We start from the raw sequence: 19,060 nt of genomic DNA on the forward strand, positions 1-19,060 counted from the left end.
ACTCTTTTCTATAAAGGAATTTTGAATAGTAGGCGTCACTCTTCTCGAAAACAAAACAAAACAAAACAAAAACACCACCTTGGGATATTCCATGTCCCAGTTCAAACACCTTTAAGCTACTCCTAGCTAAAAAAGAATTCTTCCTTTTCCTGAATTTTTGTAAAATTTCTGTGAACTCCCTTTGTGCTCCCAATCAGCTGTCTTCTGCTGTAGCTCTTTGTGAACATTCCCATCTCACCTCAGAGAGTGTGTCTTTCACAGCAGAGCTGGTCCTGTGGGCATAAACTTCCGGTGTTGCAAAATCTACCTACTTTTTGAAGCAGCAGGAAATATTCCCCAGTGTTTGGACCTCTCACTCCTACTTTCTCTTCGCTCCTTTGCCAGCCTGGTGGTCTTTGATTTAGACATTTGTCTTGAATTCTGAAGTCTGTAACTGACTAGTTTTGAGGAATCTCTTGCTCACAACCAGCTTCCAGTTTTGTTTTGCTCAAGTACTACGTTAACTGCGCATGCTAGGCTTTGGTGCCTTGTCTTTGCTTCTCCTTATATGATTCTAGGCCACATCCACTTCTTAGCTTGGGGCTACTCCCTCACATGGACCATACCTGTCACCACTATCAGAAGAACTGGGGCAGAATTGAGGATGGGATTCCATGGACCATCTGCCTTTATAGTCCCCCTGGTACCTAGCACAGGTCTCTGTATAGGCAGATCCTCGACAGAAATTTGTTGATGGAATAAAAAAACAACACAGTTACAGTAGCATTTTGTGACGTAGAAAGGAAAGCATTTATTCAATGAACATCGGCTGTGCTTCCTTAGATGAGGCGTCATCTGGGTAGGGGCTAAGGATTCAGAGATAGAAAGGTTGGTCTCTTTCTTTAAGAAATGTGCATGCTACTCGAAGTCCAGCGCTAGAAGCTGGGCAGTCAACTTGGACAGAGATGATAGAGAATTTACTAAACCGTGGGCCTTAACCCCAGGTCCCTATGCCAAACAATCTTGAGTATGTTAGGGGAGTTACAGTTTCTGAGCTGGAAAAATTCTTGAGAAAAATTGGAAAACTCTCTTGGGTCTTAAGGCTGGCTGGCTAAAGAAAGGTGGCTCCTGAGAGAAGAGAGGGAGCCTGGCGAAGGACTCTGCAAGGGATATGTGTAAAACCCATAGGAGATCATGAGCAAGTTTCCCAGCGCTCTCCACTCTACCTGTGGTTAATTTTGGCGGGGGGTGGGGATATTGGCTAAAAAGGAGATTTTATTTTTCATATGGACATTAAAAAAAAAAAAAATCACACGGCCTCCCGGAGATGAGTCTCCCTTACTGGCATGTCATGAACCTGTTTAAAACAATGCATCTGTGGGGCGCCTGGGTGGCGCAGTCGGTTAAGCGTCCAACTTCAGCCAGGTCACGATCTCGCGTTCCGTGAGTTCGAGCCCCGCGTCGGGCTCTGGGCTGATGGCTCAGAGCCTGGAGCCTGTTTCCGATTCTGTGTCTCCCTCTCTCTCTGCCCCTCCCCCGTTCATGCTCTGTCTCTCTCTGTCCCAAATAAATAAACGTTGAAAAAAAAATTTTAAAAAAAGCAAAAAACAATGCATCTGTTGTGATAGGCAACTGAGGTTCTGACTTGACCTTTTTTTTTTTTTTTTTTTGAAAAGGGGGCCCTAACCTTCCCAGTAAACTTGTGCTTTTTCTTAGTGCCACAGACAGTGCGGTCAAAGCTTTTTTCGGTTATGAAGCAAGCTCTAAAAAAAATAGAACAGCCGGAGTGATCTTCCTCTCTGTAAACTGTAAGTTATCTACCACAGGATCTCATTGAAGAGGTGGCCTTGAGGGCTTAAGTAAGTAGGTTATCCGATCATCGAACCAGCGCAAGAAACTGTCTGGCGAGCGACAGGTGCCCAGAGTGGGGTGGAGGGAGATGCAGGCGAATTGCATTTTGAGGTCTGGGTTGCTGTTTGCCACTCTGTCTCTTGTCATCGCCAAGCACAAGCAATCTTCCTCTGCGAAAGGTTGTTACCCAAGGGGCACACTGTCCCAAGCTGTTGACAGACTCTACGTCAAGGCGGCATGGCTCAAAGCAACAATTCCAGTAAGTATCAGGCTCTGCTTAAAATGATGACCTAACGGACATTTGTAATTCTGGATAACACTTATCTCCTTTTGTTTTATTGTAGGAAGACCGCATTAAAAATATACGATTATTAAAAAAGAAAACAAAAAAGCTATTTATGGTGAGCCAGAGGGTTTTTTAAATGTTTTTCATCTTTCTACTTGTTTGATGCTTTCCCTCTTGCATTTTAATTTTTCCAGGTGGTCATTACGTCATAATCAGGTGGGGATTGCAATGACATTTTACAAAAACTATATCCCACGGTTTACTTTATGCGATTTCTCATATCTTATTTATAGAAAAACTGCAGATTCCAAGAACAGCTTCTGTCCTTCTTCATGGACGATGTTTTTGGTCAACTCCAATTACAAGTCTGCAAGGAAAGACACTTTGTGGAAGAATTTCATAGCCTTAGGCAGCAATTGAGCCGCTGTGTAAGTATGCACAGCAAACACAGTGAGTTTGATCCTAGAAACCTACCTAGAAAACAGCATGTAGGGAGCTGTCTCCACAAGCAAGGGTGAGTAAAAGGGACTTTCTAATTGGTGGCTTGTGGTCCAAATGGAGAGTTTATCGTCGGTGAACCAGCACTGAATAACCACGAGTAACTCATAATGCCAATACTTATTGTTTCTTTTTTTAATATTTATTATTCTTAAGGAGTGGCACATACGACATCTTGGAGATCTAAAATACCACGGAATGATCCTCAATATTTGTTTATTTATTTGTTTGTTTACTTATTGTTTGCTCTGTATATGAGTCCCAAGTGATTCATTCACTTATTTAATAAATATTTCTTAAGCACCAACATGTGCCACACACTATTCTAGGCTGTTATTTCCTTCTTTTCTTTCTTTCTTTCTTTCTTTCTTTCTTTCTTTCTTTCTTTCTTTCTTCCTCTCTTTCCTTGCCATATTGATGAGAGCTTTTAGATTGCTTTTTTCTTATTTACCTAATTTTTTTTTATAGCTATACCCTTTTTAAGGCACGGTCTCAGTCCAAACTTTATAAAAACAGGGGTATGTTTTCTTTGGCCCTTAAGTTATTTGATGCTGCAGTATGGCCACTGTCACCACAAGCAATGGGGAACTAATTAAGAAGGTTAAAGTGACCACATTTCTCTATAAACATTCACAGTAAGAAAGACCGGTGCAGAACAATGAAACAAAATGAAGCAAAACAGTTAAGCTGGGATCAGTGCAATATTAGTCGACTTGCCTCTGTGGGGGATGGTAAATCTTTTCTATGATCCTGTTTGGGTTCCAAGCATGCTTTCTCAGCCTCTTATGATTGTACCTTGCAGGCGGTGTGAAGGGGGGGTAGTGATGATTATTGCAGTCCTTGGATTGCTAGATGGAAACGAATTCTCCACTCTTGGGCATTATGGTCACTGAGACTTCAATTCCGGGCAGTTGCAGGTGGAGTTTCACTTAAGAGTTAAGATGTGTTTTCCTTGGGGTCTGTCAAAGTGTTCAGGATCTCAAATTGCAGACCACAGCACAGAGGCATTATATGTGGGTGAGGTGGTCGGTAGGTAAAAAATTTCACTGAATTTATCTTCTCTTTTTCTTTGGTTAGTTTGTGTTTAAGTTATGTCCTTGTTTGAAGCTAGAGTTGCATGGTGTCTTATAAACTCTCCGATCCCATTCATGTATCTGCAACATAAAAATTACAACCTGGTGCCTCTTTATAGAAGAGAGAGAATGCCCTGGGCCAATTCCCTTGCCTAAACTAATGGAAAGATCCTCACTTCTCTTTGGCTTTTTTTGTACTTTACCTTTGAGGTCATCTTGTTAAGATAGTGAATAATATAAATAGCCTCTTAAATTTAAGTTGAATTATTATGTAGTTTTATATTTCATTCCCCCTCCCGCCAGCCTATTAGGTTATAAGTAAGAGCGTTTTCGCGCTAAAAGATTTGAGGAGGAGGAGACTACCTCTTGAAGGACTTGATATAGGGGAAATAATGAGACCTAAGGCACCCACTGTAGCCTGGGGTGGAGTTCAAACGAACAATCGAGCTGCTTCCATTTCGGTGTCTGGAGACCAGGATCCTCTTCAGCCTGTTTTTTTTTTTTTTTTCCTTTTTCTTTTTCTTTTAAATGCATCCTGTTTCTCTTCACTTTTTGTTTTAACCCCGATTCCTCTGTGTAGGTGCTATTCATTGCATTAGTCAGTCGATTTCATATCATGTTATTTCAAATGAAGTTGTTAATGGTGGTGAGGCACTAGAATAAATTCTTGCCTGATACTGTAGAGTGTATCTAGACGCCTGGAGCCCCTAAAGGTGTGTCTATTTTCCCATCAGTTGGGTTTCCTCGGCTCAAATAGCTAGAGAACTCAATGATGGCTATAACCAAGACCATGAAACGTTCTAGATGAAAAATACAATTATCTAGGAACTCTGGTTTGCCTGGATTTATTTCTGGAGAAGTTTTTTTCCCTAACGAGATCTGTCAAAAAAGATACTTCTGCCAATAGAGATGTTTCTTTCAGGGACTTGGGTCACACGGCCTGTGGGAGCAGTGGGGTACCTCCGGCGCGGGCTGTGACTGCGTACCAAAGTGGCTGGCTCCCCCTTGTGGCCAAATAGGAGCACACACGTCCACTCAACCTCCCTGAGCGCCATCTAATTCTGGGCTTTCCTTCTTACTTTCTCCCACCTGAAGTCAAGCGTTGCTAGCCCCCAGTTAATTTGTCTCACAGACTTTGGAGTTTATGCTGAGAGGTATACCAACCACCTCTGCGAAACTGAAAAAGAAAATCAGAGGATTAGCCTGAGTTTGGAAAGCCTTCGCAGACATTGTGTCGGGGAAATAGGTGCTTGCGTCTGGCTTAATCTTTTGGCCAATCATAATTTTGTATTTTTGGTAAGAGAAGCTGGTATCTGTTTAATATAAATTTACTGAGCACCTGCTCTAGTCAGTGAATGATTTCTTCTTGTGAATATAGAACTTTCCTGCAAATGGTGTTGTAAAGACAAATGAAAACCCAATCAACTGGAACTAAATGGTTAAAAGAAACAAGTCAGTTTTGTAAACTGAGTTTTTGCAAATTGGCTTACAGCAGGTGGCCTACTTCTGTATTTTCCAGGTTCTGTCCTGGGTGAGAAAGACCAGTCTGATCAAGTCCCCGGTCTCTGGTGCGTGTACTCTTCTTACCGGCAGAGAGATGTAAACAAAGAAGGCCAGTGAATCATGAAATGTGACATGTGTGATGCTGAGTTTTCTGTGTGACCCGGTCACTGTGGAAGCACAAAGGGGGGGGGGGGTAGTTAATTCTGTCCACCTTGAGGTTTGGAGGGCAGGTATTATTGAAGGAGGTGATGACTGCATTCGGTTTCCTGGGGAATGAGGGGGCAGGAATGGCGGGGGGAGAAGCTTGAATAAAGCTTGATGGTGTGAAATGACATATCATATTCAGGAAACAGCAAGTAACTGAGTATGAATGTAGAATGGCTTGGGGAATGTCTAGAGGAGGCTGGTTGTTTAGATTTTAGCCAGGAGATGCTAATAAAGGGCTGGCTAAGAGAGGCATGATAACACCGGCTAAGGATAAGGATTGTCCTGCAGAAAAATGTAAAGCCATCGAAGGGCAGGGCAAGATCACATACTCTTATGTTTCAGAGAAAGCTCTTTGGTGAAGGAGAGGGATATAGGTGGGGGGGGGGGTGAGGCTCTAGGGAGAAAAAAGTATAGAAAAAGCATTGCAATAATGTGGCTGGAGTGAACACACTCGGGTCATAGGGAAGGGTGAGGAGAGTCTGAGGAAGAGAGGAGAGTCTGGGATGAGCCTAAGGTTCTTACTTGGGGGGCTGAGTGGGAGGGGGTGTCATTCATTAAACAGAGAAGGAGAAAGCTTGGAGTAAGGTAAATGAGTTGCTGTCAGACCTGCTAGAAGTTTCAGGAGTCCCACGCATCAGAGTAACCATAAGAGTAGTATGTAAGCTTTCCATATATATTTTGGGTATGTTTAATATTTATGATGTATTTATTAACAGATTTATTGAGATATAATCAACACACGATTAACTGGACATAGTTCAAGTGTGTAATTTGGTAGTCTTGACATGCGTATACCCTTGTGAAGCCATCGCCACAATTAAGATAATGGACATATCCATCACCCCCAAAAGTTTCTTGGTGCCCCTTTGTGATCTGTCTCTGTCCCCAGGGAATCACTGATCTGCCTTTTGTCACTGTAGATTTTTTTGCATTTCCTAGAATTTAATGTAAATGGCCTATATGTTACACTCTTTTATGTCTGACTTTTTCCACCCAGCATAATTATTTTGAGATTCACTCGTGTTACTGAGTGTATCGGTCATTTATTCCTTTTTTATTGCCATGTAGTATTCTATGATAATGATGTAGTACAATTTGTGTGTTTGCCTACTGATGGGTTCTTTTTCCCCCCAGCTTTCAAGCTATCACAAGTAAAGCTGCTATGAATATTTGTATGCAAGTCTTTGGACAGGTATTTTCATTTCTCTTGGGTAAATACCTAGGAGTGGCATAGTTGGATCATAAGTTAGGTGTATGTTTTGTGAGAGATGGCCAAACTGTTTTCCAAAGTGACTATCCCATTTTGCGTTCTCACCAGTAGTGTGTGAGAGTTCACTACTCAGGATCCTTGCTATCGCTTAGTATGGTCAATGTTTACACATGCCAGCCAGTGTAGTTGTGGTATCACATTGTGTTTTCAATTTACATTTCCCCAGTCATTAATGATGTTGAGTATCTCTTGATTTGCCTATTTATCATCAATATAACCTTGGTGAAGCGTCTGTTTGGATATTTTGCCCATTAAAAAAAGAGGTTGGTCATTTTCTCACTGGGTTTTGCGTATGTTTGTTTTCAAGTATATTCTGCATGCAAATCTTTTATCAGATACATAATTTGCAAATATTTTTCTCTTGGTCTGTGACATCTTTTCATTATCTTAACAGTGTCTTTTGAAGAGAAGACATTTTACATTTTGATGGTGTCTAACTTATCAATTTTTTTCTTCAATGAATCATGCCTTTTGTGCCACATTTAAGAAATCTTTATTTAACACAAGGTCACAAAGAACTTTTACTATGTTTTCATTTACAATTTTTTCTACTTTTAGGTTTCACATCTAGGTCAATGCCTTTTCACCTGTTGAGATGACCATGTGATTTTTATTTTTTAGACGATTGATACCAATTTCATTGGTTTTCAAAGTTATGCCAACTTTGCATTTCCAGGATGTACTCTATTTGGTAATAATGCGTTATCCCTATCATGTATTGTTAGGTTCAACTTGCTAAAATTTTATTAATAAGTTTTGTATCTATGTTTATGAGGGACATTTGTATCCTTTCCTTTAATATCTTTGTCTCATTTTTGGAATTAGTATAATGCTGATCTCATTCAGTAAGTTGGAAAGTATTCTCCCCTCTTTCATTTTCTGGAAGGGCTTGCATAGAATTGATCCTTTGAAGCCATTTTTTGAAGCCAATGATCCAGTGAAGCCATTTTTGCCTAGAGTTTTGTGTATGGGAAGATTTTAAACTAAGTATTTTAGTTTTTAATAGCTGCATAGCTATTGATGTTCTTAATTTCTCCTTGAGTGAGCTTTGATAATTTGTGTTTTTCAATTTTATTATTCATTTCATCAAATCTACCAAATTTTAGCCACAAAATTGTTCATGTTATTTCTTTAGTATCCTTTTAAAAATTTTTTTTAAATTTAATGTTTATTTATTTTGAAAGAGAGAGAGACAGACAGAGTGTGAGCAGGGGAGGGGCAGAGAGAGAAGGAGACACAGAATCTGAAGCAGGCTCCAGGCTCTGAGCTGTCAGCACAGAGCCCGAGGCGAGGCTCAAACTCAAGAGCCGTGAGATCATGACGTGAGCAGAAGTCAGACGCTTAATCGACTGAGCCACCCAGGCAACCCACTTTAATATCCTTTTAATGTTTGTAATAGTATGGGATGATGTCATTTCTCTCATTGTGGATATTGGTATTTTTTGTCTTCACCCTTTTTTCCCCTGAAATTTTATTGAAATTCATCAATTTTATTGACTTCTCAAAGAATCAGTTTTTAGTTTGATTTCCTCTATTGATTTTCAGTTTTGATTTCACTGATTTTCATTCTGAGTTTTATTATTCCTTTCTTCTGTTACATTTGAGTTTACTCTTTTTTTTCTGGTTTCTTTTTTTTTTTTTTTTTTTAATTTTTTTTAACGTTTATTTATTTTTGAGACAGAGAGAGACAGAGCATGAATGGGGGAGGGTCAGAGAGAGGGAGACACAGAATCTGAAACAGGCTCCAGGCTCTGAGCGGTCAGCACAGAGCCCGACGCGGGGCTTGAACTCACGGAGTGTGAGATCGTGACCTGAGCCGAAGTCGGCCGCTTAACCGACTGAGCCGCCCAGGCGCCCCTTTTTTCTGTTTTCTTAAGTTGAAAGATTGGGTCACTAATTTGAGATCTTTCAGTGTTTTCTTAAGGTGAAAGCTGAAGTTATTAGTTTGAGGTTTTGTTAATCTTTTCAGTATAGGAATTCAGTGTTTTGAATTTCCCTTTTGGTACAAAGTACTTTAGCTACATCCCACAATCTTTGATATGTTGTGCTATTTTCATTAACTTGAAGTACTTTCTAGTTTCCTTTTTGATTTCTTCTTAGATCCATTTGTTATTTGGAAGGGAATCCTTTAGTTTCTGTATATTTGGGGATTTTTCCAGATGCCTTTTTGATTTTGATTCCTAATTTGATTTCATTTTCGTCAAAGAGCATCCTTTATGTGACTCAAAGCCTTTGATATTTGTTGAGCCATGTTTTATGGCCCAGAATTTGGTTAATTTTGATAAACGTTCTATGTGTATTTGAAAAGAATTGATATCTTGCTGTTGGGTGGGGTGTTCTATAAATATCACTTAGATCTAATTGTTACTATTTTCCAATTTTTCTATATCTTTACTGATTTTTTTTTACTTATTTTATCATTTATGGACATCTCTGGCATTAATTGTGAATTTTTCTATTTCTCTATCAGTATTCATGGTATAGTAGCTCATGTGTTTTGAAGTTCTGCTATCAGGTGCGTAAGTATTTATGACTACAATATCGTCTTGATGAATTGACCCCTTTATTTTATAAAAGTACCCTATGGTCCTTCATAATATTCTTTGTTCTGAAATCCACTTTTTCTGATAAAAATAGAACCACTTCAGCTTTCCTTTGATTAGTGTTAGCATGATATATCTTTCTCTGCCCTTTCACTGTTAACTTGTTTGTGCCTTTTATTTAAAGTGGATTTCTTTTAGGCAGCATATATTTAGGGTCTGTGTGTTTTTATCCATGCCGACAATCTTTTTATTGGTAGGTTTAGATCATTTACCTTAAATGTGATGGGGTTTTAATATGGTTGGGGTTAAATCTACCACCCTGTTGTTTCTCTTCTATTTATCCAGTTATCCTTTGTTCCATTTTCTTCTTTTTCTGACTTCTTTTCGATTGATTTTTTAAATGATTCCATTTTATCCCTTTTATTAACTTATTAATTAAACTCCGTGTTTTGCCGTTTTTGAGACTCTTCATTCTTTTGCGTAGACCCAGGTTCCTATCTGGTAATATCTTCTTTTTCTCTGAAGGATTTCCTTTAGCATATCTTGTGGTACAGTTCTATTAGGGATGAAGTCTTTCAGATTTTTTCTTTTCTCCTCTTCTTGTTCTTCTTCCAATTTATTTGTTAAAGATATAGCGTTGTTTGCCTTACAAAGTTTCTCATAGTCTGCAGTTTGAGGATTGAATCTTCATTGTCATTTAATTTGTTTTTCTTTATTTTCCATACATTGGTAATTACACATAGATACTTGATCAGATTCAGCTTGATGTTTTGGCTGAATCACTTTATATGTAGGGTTGTGTACTTTTCATCAGAGACACATAGTATATGGCTTTTATGTTTATGATATTAGCAATCGTTAATTATTGTCTAGATATATTTATTCATAAGGCATTGCAAAATGATACTTTAAAAATTCTATTATACCTTCTTTATTTATAAATGGGGGTAATTTCACAAACAGAACCTACCCTTACTACTTGGCTCTCCTGAGAAATTTATCATATAAGAAAGGCAGAACAAATACTTAATTCTTTTTCTTTCTTTACTAGTTTTCAATATAAGGAATTGATTTTCTAACATTCTTCCCAGGTGATCAGTGAGTTGTTATTTTCTCCTAGAGTTATTATTAACTCATGGACTTAAATTATTTTTCATTTCTGAGGACTCTTTCTGGCTTCTACAAGCTTCCTGCCTTCCATTTTTTAAGTCCACCAAGACTGGCGTGTTATTAAACCGCTCCTAAGAGACAGAACCATGACAATTATCATGATAAGCTATTTGGTCGGGAATTCTGGTACCACTGTATTTGAATGTCATCTCCTTGTTTTTTGTAACATTCTAGGTATTTTGCAGCACCTAATAAAATATTGTATTTTAAAATTAGTCTGATTTGGGCAATTCAGATTGTATAATTATTCAAAGGAAATAAGTTATGGGGAATGTAAACATTTTTATTTTTATAATCTTTGCTAGCCATAGTATTTGGCTAAATGGTATTTGGAAAGCTGACCTATGCATATGTGAAAAAACACATGAAAGATTTTTTTTTAGAAAAAAATTGTTAATGTTTATTTATTTATTTATTTTTTTTGAGAGAGAGAGAGAGAGAGAGAGAGAGAGAATGAGTGGGGAAGGGGCAGAGAGAGACAGAGACACAGAATCCAAAGCAAGCTCCAGGCTCTGAGCTGTCAGCACAAGAGTCCGACGCAGGGCTCGAACTCACGAACTGTGAGACCATGACCTGAGCCAAAGTCAGACACTTAACTGACTGAACCACCCAGGTGCCCCTAAAGATTCTCATGATGCTCAAATACTCTCAGACTTAAAAAGGAACTTACGAGTTGCTCAGTTGAATTCATGAAAAATTTGCCTAATCGCTAGTGATCAAAGTTGAAACTGAAACTGAAAAAAAAACTCCACTAGTTTTTAAGATTTCATTATCTCCTTTAATTGACATTCCATTAAATACATTTCTTTATATTTATTATATGTACTTAATTTTAAAGTCTGGTAAGTCTTGGCTAAGAGAATATTTGTGTCTCCACATCTTGTAGTGTATTCAACAGGTAATTTGTGTCATTAATTGCAACTAGCTTATCAACTTACAAAACATGCCTGTTACTTATCCTGGCAGTTTCAAGTTGTTTTCATTGCAACCGATTGAACTGATAAAACCAGAAGTAGAAAGTGAGACCAGCCCTGTGTTATTCTCTCATTAAGCGCAAAGTCCAGTCCAAAACCTGTCTTCAGCAATACCAATAATCTCATCTTGTGGTTGTTGGAAGACTTAAATGCACATGCTAGTGTCTATTAGCATATAACGGTGCTGTCAAATTCTTAGTGTCTTTCCTTATTGCTTTCCTTACACACAACACTAATTTTCTTCCAATTACATTTTGGCGACAATTTCCAAAGGAATGGGTCACCTAAACAACAAATTCCTTTTCAGTGCCCATGTTAGTGTTAACTTGCATAATGTGTACAATTTATAGTAGTTCTTTTTTTTTTTTTTTTTAATTTTTTTTTTCAACGTTTATTTATTTTTGGGACAGAGAGAGACAGAGCATGAACAGGGGAGGGTCAGAGAGAGAGGGAGACACAGAATCAGAAACAGGCTCCAGGCTCTGAGCCATCAGCCCAGAGCCCGACGCGGGGCTCGAACTCACGGACCGCGAGATCGTGACCTGGCTGAAGTCGGACGCTTAACCGACTGCGCCACCCAGGTGCCCCTATAGTAGTTCTTTAAACATAAAGAGATCATTTTTGAGTAACCGGTTTAAATCTTGGTGTATATATATTTTCTAATGATATTACAGAATCTCTTTGTTGCCAAATTCGCTCCTTAGTTAGCGGTATATAAGTTCTCTGTCAGAATTATGGGGCACAGCTCTATCTTTCCATGGGCTACGTTATGTGGAATTATTCTTTTTTTTTTCTTGATATATAATTGGCATACAACATTATATTAGTTTTCAGGTGTGCAACATAATGATCCAATATTTGTATCAATTATGAAACGATCACCATAATAAGTCTAGTTAACAGGCATGCATGGACTCATTCTGATAAAGTTACATTGAGAGCGTTTAAGAGTTTGTAGTGAAGGTATTTGGAAACTCTTTCTAGTTTTTTCTATGGAACATGGAGAAATGTTGTGTGAAAAAAAAAAAGATGGTGCAATCCAGTCTGAAGTCGTATGATGAGGTAAACATAGGGGCTTATGTACGATTTTACATTCCTCCAGTGGTTGTGAAAATGCTGCATTTGTTGATGATAGGATATAAGCTAATCAAACTCTTCATAGAAAGAATTTGAGGTCGTTCTTTGGAGAATACACTATGTACAGTTAGTTCTCTGCAGGAATACAGCATGTGTAGCTGTCTAGTCCTTGACCCATGTATTTCATTTCCACAGCATTATCAGTGGAGAGGGATTTTCCATTTGTGTTTTAGCGGTCATACATAATCTAAATTTGTATAATTATTCAAAATGTGAGGAGATTGGGGACACAAAATTACGGATTGTATTTGTTCATCCCGTTGTTTTTAAGAAACCAAAATGCTCACTGATGCCCGGGACATGCTTCATTCTGTTGTTAAACCAGAGGCCCTGTGAACCTCAAAGCTGTAAGCTGGTGCTTGCGTTGTGTTCATTGACCCCTTCACTCAACAAACATTTATTGAGCATCTAATACTTGTTGAACACTATTCCAGATGCTGGAACAACCAAAATTGACATATAATATCTCCGTCCTTTTAGAACTCCTTGAAAATGCTGCCAGCCAGTTTCAGTGGGTCTCAGCTAGGGCTGGGTGCTGTGCAGGGAGCTGGCGGCAGGAGGCGCTGCGGCGGGGCTGGAAGCTGGGGGCCAGACAGCAGCTCATTGAATCTGGGCATTTTAGCTGAGACCTGAAGGGTGTCCAGATCATCTCTGCGCTCTTCAGTCTGGAGCACTGAGTTTCTTCTGCCCACTTGGCCCTTCTCCCTGCCTCTGCACTCCACCACACTCACCCTTCAAGGTGCAGCTAACTGGAGTTTTTCTTCTGGAAGTCTTATGGAATCCCACAGTCAGGCTGCCTCTACTTCTTGGAGCAATTGTATTTTTTTTTAAATCACAATATTTATCACACAGTGTTGTAATTTTGCGTCACCATTTGTCTGAGCAGACTGTGAGCCATCGCTTGTGCGCCAAGGCCATTTTTCATCTTGCAGGCTACTTTTATTTTATTTTGTTTTATTTTATTTTACTGTATTTTATTTTTAAAAGTGTATTTATTTATTTTGAGAGAAAGAGAGAGAGCGTGCATGCATGAAAGCAGGGGGAGGGGCAGAGAGAGAGGAGAGAGAACGTTCCTTTAAAAAAAAAAAACTTTTTAAGTCAAAAAATTGTTTTATTCTCAAGTTAGTTAACATACAGTGTAGTCTTGGCTTCACGAACAGAACCCAGTGATTCATCTCTTACATATGGCACCCAGTGCTTTTCCGGAAAAGTGCCCTCCTTAATGCCCGTCACCCATTTAATACCCCCTGCAATGCCCATGAACTCTCAGTTTGTTCTCTGTATTTAACAGTGTCTTGTGGTTTGTCTCTCTCTCTCTGTTTTTATCTTCTTTTTCCTTCCCTTCCCCATGTTCATCTGTGAGTTTCTCAAATTCCACGTATGAGTGAAATCATATGAAATCTGTCTCTCTCTGACTGACTTATTTCAAGAGAGAACATCCTAAGCAGACTCTGTTGTCAGCACAGAGCCCGAGGAGGGGCTCAGTCTCACAAAGCAAACCGTGAGATCATGACCTGGGCTGAAATCAAGAGTTGGACACTTAACCATCTGAGTCACTCAGGTGCCCCTATCTTGCAGGCTACTTTTTTAAAAAACTTTTTTGTTTGTTTATTTATTTATTTTGAGAGAGAGCAAGCAGGGGAGGCGCAGAGAGAGAGAGAGAGAGAGAGAGAGAGAGAGAGAATTCCAGGCAGGCTCCATGCTGTCAGCACAGAGCCCGAGGTGAGACTCGAACCCACAAACCATGAGATCATGCCTGAGCTGAAACCAAGAGTCAGACACTCAACCTACTGAGCCACCCAGGTGCCCCTGGCAGGCTACTTTTAAAAATTAAATTAATCAATGTGATATGGGTGGAGGCACTATTGTATGCTTAGTGTATAATAACTATGCAATAAAAATGTATTAACTTAATGATGCATGACTAGGCTGTTGCCTTCTGACATCTCATACTTTTCTTTGAGCCCTAGTTATTCTAGCTCTACTAACAAATGGCCTCCAGTCTGATCACATCTGCTTTGGTTGAGTTTGTCAAATCATGCATCCGTTCCTACAGTAATGTCGCTGACCCTTTGTTGTGCATTGTTTTCAGCAAATGCAACTATACACGGAAATATAAGATAGAGGAGATCATTGCATTAGAAATTTCTCTAATTGCATATTAGATGGCAAAGCCATCTGACTTGTGACCGTAAAACCTGGCTGCTCTGCTGGGTCTGTAGACATGTTGACAGCAGTGAGGAAAACGAGAACCTTCTGCATCAGATCTTTACTAGGAGGCCACATATAGTGAATGGATCTCAAGGCACCAGAAAGCATCCCATAAACCAGCACGCTCCCGTGGCAACATTGGCACTATTAAGTGTTTCTTGCTATTGCTGTTGGTGGTGGAGGTGGTTCTTGTTGTTGTTTTTTGCCAAACCTTATATTTTTCTCCTTTTTTCCTCTCCTCGTCCTTCTTAGGTGGAGTGAAGGCAGAAGTCCTTCTTGTCCTTCCCACCCTGTTCTGGGATGTGCTGCGGGCTGGAGTTTTCTGGGCAGAGACACAGTCAGAAGGAATGCCTTAATGATATTTAACTTCTGTAAGGTCCAGAATTTGGTTGGTTTTTTTGGCTTCCCACTTTTGGTGTTAAATCTTTACATCCTAGCACAGGCATACTGGATATTGTGCCGTGTAACTTGGTTCTGTACTTTGTGGTCGATCCTTGCACCTAAGAACTTTGCTACAGTGCCTTGGATTTAGGCAGATGTTGATTCTCTTATGAAGTTCTCTTTCGTCCCATTGCAAGATTTGGACCAACTACTTTTCTATTAGATAATTTCAGGTCAGAAGGAATCAGCATCTAATCAAACTGTCTATTTATACGATAATGGGCAGACCTGTCTGAATTTCTTTCCATAGCTACTCTCTTGGCTGGACCTAGACTTTGTTATTTCTCGAATTTACTCTTGTAGTTCCAGTCTGAAAAACAAAATGAACAAAGAAACACACACACACACACACACACGCACGCACACACACACACACCCCCCACAGTATTTCTTCTTCTGCTTATTATCACATCGCCCATTTTCACGTAGAAATCGTCTCTGTCTCTGCCGATCAGCTTCGTCCTCTAAAGCCATTTCCAGCATTTCCCTTCTATAATGCAGAACAGAGATCTTTGAACTAATCTCTCTTTGGAACTGGATTTTGAAGGTTTTCAACAAGAGTTTGGCTGAATTGGAATATCTTTTCCAAGTTATGCTGATTGTTTTTTTTTTTTTTTTTTTTTGGTATAATAGAGTGGTTTCAAATACAGACTCTGGAGTCAGAATATTTGGGTTTGGATCTCAGTTCTTCCACTTACTGTGTGTACACAAGCATACTATTGACTTCTGTGCTTCCGCTTATGAATCTGCAAAATGAGGATAACAATAGCACCTACCTCACAGGGTTATTGTGAGGACCGAATGCGGTAGTATAATCAAAGCCTTCGGATTAGTGCCTGATACATAATACTAACATAATACCTGTTGACTGTTATTATTTTTACGTAGCAATCTTCTCAGTGTTTCTGTCTTCAGTTGCAGGGGGATTGAGACAAAGTAGAGAGCTCCTGGAGCTGCTGAATTTTTACCTAATAATATTCATCTGGTGTTCTTTGTTTTTTGTTTTTTTTTTAATTTCCTGTCCGCAGCTCTTTATTTACTCTTTTGGTTCATCATTATGTCTTCAGGGTCCAGCACTGAAGTTTGACACATAGTGAGCACTTCATCATTTGCATAATGAATGAATGGATTCTTTCTGACTGTACTCTCTGGGATGGCCTACTACTGTCCAGGATCTGTCACGCATTGTTTTGGCCTCACTGGATCTGGTCTGGGTTGAAATGTCCTCTTCTTCTAAATATTTATTTAGAGAGAGAGAGAGAGAGAGAACGAGCGAGCAAGCCAGAGAGGGGGAGAGAGAGAGAGGGAGAGAGAAATCCCAAGCAGGCTCTAACTGTCAAGGAGCCTGACGCAGGGCTCGAACTCACAAACCGTGAGATCACGACCTGAGCCGAAACCAAGAATCAGATGTTCAACTGACTGGGCCACCCAGATGCCCCTGAAGTGTCCTCTTCTTAATTCAGGGTTCTTACCACAGGAAAATCCAATGTCGTGGCGTGAGTCCTGTAAACTATACCTTAACCCGAACATTCTGTGTCTGCAAGCTCTTCTGTGCCTAATCGGGGAGGCCCCTTGCACAAGAGGGGTCTCTTCCTTCTACACAGCGTATACTTGAAAGTAGAGTCCCCACTTGGGCAGTCATGACACCATCACCACCATTAGGCCCGGTAACAGCATTCAGGATATAACTGTCAAATCATTTCAGCTATTTTTGCTTGGTAAGAAAAGGAGCCTGAATGCTTCCCATTGTCCCCACTTTTCTCTTTGTGTTCTGGCCTAAAGGGACCTGCTGATTGACATTGGCCATGTCTTATTGGTTGCAAAAGTGCTGTCTTTTAGCCGTTTCCATTCATGAGTTTTCTTTTTTTTTTTTGAGTTTTTGTTTATTTTTGACAGAGAGAGCGAGCGAGCGCAAGCTGGGGAGGGGCAGAAGGAGAGGAAGACGCAGAATCTGAAGGAGGCTCCCGGCTGTCAGCACACAGCCCGATGCGGGGCTCAAACTCACAAACCATGAGATCGTGACCTGAGCCAAAGTCGGATGCTTAACCAACTGAGCCACCCAGGAGCCCCTCCATTTCATGAGTTTTAACTGTTACCTTTACTGATGTGCCCAGCACGATTTTATCACTAGGACAGGACCTTTGGCAAGCAACTTAGCCATTTGGGACTTGGCTTTCTTTTCTGTAAATCGAGAAGAATTGGCCTATACCACCTCCTTGGTCTGTTCTAGCACTGAGTTTCCACAAGTAAAAACTAAAGTCATGGGCAAGCAAAAGACAATGTTAACGACCTCCTACTTGACTACTAAGTGATTTCTGTGCTCAGAAAGGGTTTGAAAATTCACCTCCTCAAAGGAGATTGGCAGTTTCTCCTAGCCTGGTTACAAGCCATCTTCTCAAAACATTGAACGCTCCTTCTCCTGCTTTAGAAACTAATATTTCCTGATGTTTTCTCCTGGCAATTAGTGCCTGAATACCGTACTGTGCGATGTACGTAGTGGACAGGATGGTTTTCCAAAAAGGGAATTTGTTCTTGTAAGTTCCCACATCTCCCATGCTTCCTTTGTCTCTCTGATTGGATTACTCTAGTCTTGTTGCCTTCCTGCCTCTGGGCCTTTACACACCCTCCCCTGTGCCTGAATTATTCTCTCCTGTGCATCTTCCCCAAATGCCCTTTATCCTTTCTTCATGCTCCCATACCACTGGTTCCTTCTCATTTTTCAGATTTTAATTTAAACGTCATTCTTCAAAAGAGCCTTCCCTGACCATCCAGTTGAAAGTAGGCCATTCCTGTAAATTCTTTATCATAGAGTCCCCGGCATTACAAACACAGATTTACTCGTACCTTGTAATTTGTAACTTTATGTTAGTTTCTTTATTTATCATCTGCGTCTCCTATGGAACTGTAAGCTCTGTGATGACAGAGACCAACTATTATTTATTTGCCAGTGCACATCTATGCCCAGAACATTATACCTGCTCAATAAATGTTTATTGAATGGGTAGAAAAGTATTATTACAGCCTCTTCAATAATATAACCTGTATTTTCTGTTGATTTATTAGATTTCATGTGCTTCATCAGCTAGAGAGATGAAAACGATTACCCGGATGAAAAGAACATTTTATGGGGTAAGTATTTCAAATCATTGTTTTTGAATACTGTACTTTGTTTTTTAAAATGTGAAAATTTCTGCTTTTATATCTCTATTTTATCTGCAGATTGGAAACAAAGGAATCTACAAAGCTGTCAGTGAACTGGATATTCTTCTTTCCTGGATTAAACAATTCCTGGAAAGCATCAAGTAATGCAAGAAGCCAAGTGCGTGGATTTGATTGTTATTTTGGAATATAATGAGAACCACTGGAAATAAATTTATAAGACTGTATTGCTTTTAAAAAACTTTTGTACATGGTACTGATACCAAGTTAGATGACTAGGTAAATTTAACATGATAAAGTTTTGGAGATCCATAAATTATCTCTAATATGTACATTTTCTATATATTCAAAGAATACTTTCATCCTGAACATGTTTTATTATCCCCAAGTACACTTAAGTTAAAGCTGCATAATCAGAATTAACTCATGTAATATTTGTAGAGGAAAAATGACAGCTTTCTGGAATACGATATAATGTTATCGAGACTTCCATAGATGCTATTGTGATTATTATCTACTTAAGGGTTTTTATGACTTTTAATTATGTCTGGTGTGAACTTAGCTCCCAACAGATCTTCATGTTAATAAGTAAACTGTGCTTCCTTCTCCTGGATGTCCTTTCTATGACAGCGTGCTGGAATTTTATTGAGTACAGTGGGTAACAACCAGATCAGATCAGATGGGACAGACATGTAAACTAACTGCTCGGAATGGTTTAACGGGAAGGCCTTTGACAGATAACTCAAGCCTCAAAGACC

At 39.5% G+C, this 19,060-nt stretch overlaps 1 protein-coding gene across 1 annotated transcript; it reads left to right on the plus strand.

Moving 5' to 3' along the window:
• The first annotated feature begins 1,705 nt into the window (after positions 1-1,705).
• IL26 (interleukin 26) lies at positions 1,706-18,796 on the plus strand. Its single transcript, XM_025927037.2, has 5 exons — positions 1,706-2,089; positions 2,175-2,231; positions 2,410-2,544; positions 18,207-18,272; positions 18,363-18,796. The coding sequence occupies exons 1-5, from the start codon at positions 1,919-1,921 to the stop codon at positions 18,447-18,449; spliced, it is 516 nt and encodes a 171-aa protein (XP_025782822.1). The 5' UTR covers positions 1,706-1,918; the 3' UTR covers positions 18,450-18,796.
• The last annotated feature ends 264 nt before the right edge of the window (positions 18,797-19,060 follow it).

This window comes from Puma concolor, chromosome B4 (assembly GCF_028749965.1).
Source record: "Puma concolor isolate L17-30 chromosome B4, mPumCon1.1.hap2, whole genome shotgun sequence".
NCBI classification, from domain to species: Eukaryota; Metazoa; Chordata; class Mammalia; order Carnivora; family Felidae; genus Puma; species Puma concolor.